The 4,402-nt window shown below is 39.3% G+C and overlaps 1 protein-coding gene across 1 annotated transcript; it reads left to right on the top strand.

Annotated features, from left to right (window-relative positions):
* Positions 1 to 478: 478 nt before the first annotated feature.
* On the top strand, positions 479 to 1,350 carry LOC109402479 (transcription initiation factor TFIID subunit 10). Its single transcript, XM_062854789.1, has 4 exons — positions 479 to 599; positions 672 to 829; positions 890 to 954; positions 1,013 to 1,350. Exons 2-4 carry the CDS (start codon positions 680 to 682, stop codon positions 1,242 to 1,244), a joined length of 447 nt encoding a protein of 148 aa, XP_062710773.1. The 5' UTR covers positions 479 to 599; positions 672 to 679; the 3' UTR covers positions 1,245 to 1,350.
* Positions 1,351 to 4,402: the final 3,052 nt, after the last annotated feature.

The raw sequence follows: 4,402 nt of genomic DNA, 5'->3' as shown, positions 1-4,402 counted from the left end.
ATGAAAACTATTGAAGAAAACTAAAATAGTTCCAGTAAATAAAATCTAGCTTTAAGCCGTTTCGGCGCCCCTCTAATGCTGGCGCCCTTGGCGGGGGCCAACCGCACGCTACGGCTCTGTCTGTGCCGCGGCTGTACCTTTCGGAAGCGATAGGCCGCATGCACTTTTGTGCAAAGCCCTCAATACTACACATAAGAACAAAAGATTTTACATCAAAACGATGTAATCGTACATAGGAATCGTGATTACATTGATTATTGGTACATCGGAATGAGTTACATCTTGCGGGTTGCATTTTTTTTTGCTGTGCATTGACTTGAATCAAGTCACGCACCGTCTAAACCAGGCATAAAAGTCTCGTTAAAATCGCGCCGCACCGCGTCGCACCCTATTTCAAACAAGACAACTCGACATCGATTGCTATTTTGCATTTTCCATTCCGTTCCGTTTCACAGACTCAGTGAAGAAACGTCAAGAATAAAAACAAACACTGCGCGTCCGAAACTGAGAGTCCGAAACCATCATCGTCCGTGATTTCGGAATTTTGTGTTTAAAAATCGTATCTCTTGCTCTTAATTTATTGTTTTATTCTAAACTAAGTAAGTATTTGGTCACAATTTATTCGTCCATAAAGTTTTATATTCAATGCGTACCTTATTTTTGGTAATCAGATACAACCATGGGCGACAACTTCGGAATCCATCGTGGACCGCCAACCAAGAAGCCAGCGACATCGTCTGCGGTTACTTCCAGCGATGGTAGCGAAGATCGCACCCAAGGACAAATTTTGAGCGATTTCCTGGTTCAGCTGGAAGATTATGTACCTACGGTTTGTACCAAAGGTAAGTGTTGCCATCGTCCAAAGATTCATCATAATTCTTCCTTGTAGATTCCGGATGCGGTCACGTCTTACTACCTGAACACCGCTGGATTCGAAGCTTCCGACCCAAGGATGTAAAACTTTTCGATTTATCGTTTCTGTACAAGAAATTGCTAACTTTCCCTATTTCAGTGTCCGGCTGATTTCGATCGCCGCGCAAAAATTCATCTCGGATGTGGCCAACGATGCCCTGCAGCACTGTAAAACTCGGACCAGTAATGCGCCCAGTTCGGGCCATGGATCGTCCAAGAATCAGCAGGCCAAGCTATCGAAGGATAGGAAGTACACGTTGACGATGGAGGATTTACAGCCGGCTTTGAACGATTATGGCATTACGGTACGGAAGGCGCACTATTTCGTCTAAGGTGGAATTGATAACCGTGCAAAGGTAGGTAGGCATATGCCTATTCGCATGTGATGACGGTGGTTCTAATGGAAATAAAAAAAAATAATTCTTATCAGACAATGTATTAGTTGGTCGTATGGAAGGCATTTGTATTAATATCGTGATGACTTCCTCGTAGACTCGTAATTTATTCAAAAATTAAAGTTTAATATCAATAGTCTGAAAAATCCATAATCTAAATTATTTTAGACTGACTGCAAAATGGTCAGAAAGCCGCATGTACAGGGGATACTCAAAATAACTGGGACAGGTAAAATTTTCACTTTTCAAGAAATGTTCAAATCGCTGTAACTTTTCGAAAAGGGCATCAAATATTCTCAATTTTACCTTAGATAATTAATACATAGATATCCAACTTAACTATCGCAGTATGCATGCGGTTGGCATCGCTGCACCGGCTACACCTAGTGCCACCTGTTGGTCGACGGGTGAAGTAATCCACCGAAGCGGGTGCGCATTTTCAATTGAACTACCCTGCGCACTTGATGGTTTTGCTGAAACCTTGGCAACTAACGTGTTGTGTATTGAGTGAAAACAAATGACAAGCAAATGAGACTAATCCAAGACGAACCGGCAGTACGCGCTTCAGAACTAGGATTTTCAGAAGGATCACCGGAACAGCCAGCCTCTAGGGATCAGTGCTGTAAGTTACTGACCGATACCTTGTCCACCCAATTGGCTTTAAAGCGTATCGTAATTTCTACACCTTATATTGATCCGAGCAGAAAGAGGCTTCTCACTCCACTAATTTTCTTCATCGAGCATTCGTGATAATTATGGGTTGGGCAGCACTTCCAGGTCTTACAGCAACATTACGCATTCTATATAGCTACGTCTGGGTGGCTCTACATATTCTGATACACCTTGGAAACCTAGCCCGATAGATTCTTTACGGTCAAATCGATTTTTTTAAGTTTGGTGGGACTGCATTGAAAAGTGTTAATGATTAACCAAAGACTTTCGCGAAATCTATTCCAGCGCACCCACACATCTCATGGAATCATAATCAGGGTAATTTTCCAATTATTGCACGGCTAAAAATTTGCCAATTGTTGCACACCTCATAAGAATAACATGGAGTATGCAAGGCGAGTTTTTAGCCGTGCAACAATTGAAAAATTACCCTAATCATGTATTGGTAAATCATACGTTTTTGTACTAGAATAAGCCTAAGATTGCTAAAATCAGTTCAAAAATATCCCGGGTAAACTAGCTCAACTTTAAATGGTGATTTTTATTTTGCTAGGTCACGCATCAGCAAGTACCCCCCACATTAGTTTAGATTATCCTTTTCCGCACTGTTGGTCACAATCCCCAGGAGTAGTTTTGATCCAGATGGTAGACATAGGGGCACTGAGGATGTAGAACAAATGTACTGTGTGATTACATTTCTCACATTTAATAAACGAATTTTATAAGTAAGAGAAATCTAGATGGTAAAAAGAATTGTCGTCGTACAATCTTGTCGCCAAAAGTACATTTGAAGCAAAATCTCGCGTACCATCGATCTCAAATTTTCCCGCCACATCCATTGAGAGATTTGAAATGATTTTCTTAAGAATTTCCATGGAACTTGAAGTGTATGGCGTCTGGAAATGAGTATCACTCCACGGTATGCAGTTCAGACGAGATTCAATTGGTCTCAGCCTATAAATAAATTGTGCCTGTGATTTTTACCGCTATAATACAATCCAATCAATTTTTACCCTTGATTCTTGTAACGCAGTTTTCATAAATCTTCGTCTCGAAATGTTTGCGGCCAACAGAAGCATCTTCTTAACTGCCGACCACGTCACATTTCTTCTCCTACTTCTCAGATCGCACGAGCTGAAAAAATACCGTTAGTTTGGGCTTAAAACAACTTTAGGCCAACACAGATTGTGTGACATACCAGGCTATCACCAGAACTGCAATAAGATGTTTGGTCCGGAAGCCGTACTTTGGCCTTACTGAGAAATATTATTTTCGGTTCCAAATCGAACGAACGCGAATTGTCAGCTTGTTTGAGTTAAATGATAACACATTTCAAACCTTGTTTTGAAGGTTGCTTGGATACCTTAAATTACAGGCTACAAATGCGCAGGGAGGAAGAATGATTAGTTCACCCGTCGATCACCATTCTTTGATAGGCGCTACTGTTTTGTTGCCGGCTATTTTCATAAGTTGCAAATCTATGTATTAATTATCTAAGATTTTACTGTAAGTTCATCAACTAGTTGTGTATCAGTGGTCAAAATTTGGGAAGGATCGGGCCATTCTACACAAAGTTATAAAGGTTCTAGAAAAAGGTATAATTTTCCGATAGCCAATTTTGAGCTGTTATATCTCCGGATTCAATGAACCGAATGCAATGAAATTTTGATCATTTATGACTCATATAATGAGCTATTAAAACCTTTGACTAAACTTAAAATTCTTCACACGAAAGAAAATTATTTCGATTAGATTATTTTTCTAATATAACACCAATTTTTCCAAAACTTCAGCTTCGTTTCAAAATTCGAGATAGTAATTATAGGTAGTTCATTTAAATTCCCTCTAATTGAATTGAATATATTTATGTTTCGAAGAATAGTAACCAAATAGCCTTCATTAAATTGAAAAAGTAATGGGATGCATATGAAAAACAGATTAATCTACTGCAGTGGCGTAGCCAGAAATTGTCTCTGGGAGGGGTTTTCAACGGTCAATGATACCTTTTTTGATTTGACACTTACATTTTATAAACAGTAATGAGCAATTGTATTCGTAGTTCGAAATTAGCGGCGCAGCCGAAAAATTTATTCGTCGCAAAGCGTTTTATACTGGAAGTTTGTTCCACAAATTTTCGGCTCTGGGGGGGTTTTAACCCCCCCCCCCCCCGTGGCTACACCAGTGATCTACTGAAAAACATGGAATAAATGAAATTGCCATAACTTTTTTTCTTATCAATAATTTCAAATTAAGTCAACTGTTTTTCAAAGTTCATTATTTAAGTCATAAATGATCAAAATTTCATTGCATTCGGTTCATTGAATCCGGAGATATAGCAGCCTCCCGTGGCTACACCAGTGATCTACTGAAAAACATGGAATAAATGAAATTGCCATAACTTTTTTTCTTATCAATAATTTCAA

Source organism: Aedes albopictus, chromosome 2, assembly GCF_035046485.1.
Source record: "Aedes albopictus strain Foshan chromosome 2, AalbF5, whole genome shotgun sequence".
Taxonomy (NCBI): domain Eukaryota; kingdom Metazoa; phylum Arthropoda; class Insecta; order Diptera; family Culicidae; genus Aedes; species Aedes albopictus.
Note: the sequence above shows the minus strand (reverse complement) of the source record. Positions and strands in the feature narration are given on the sequence as shown.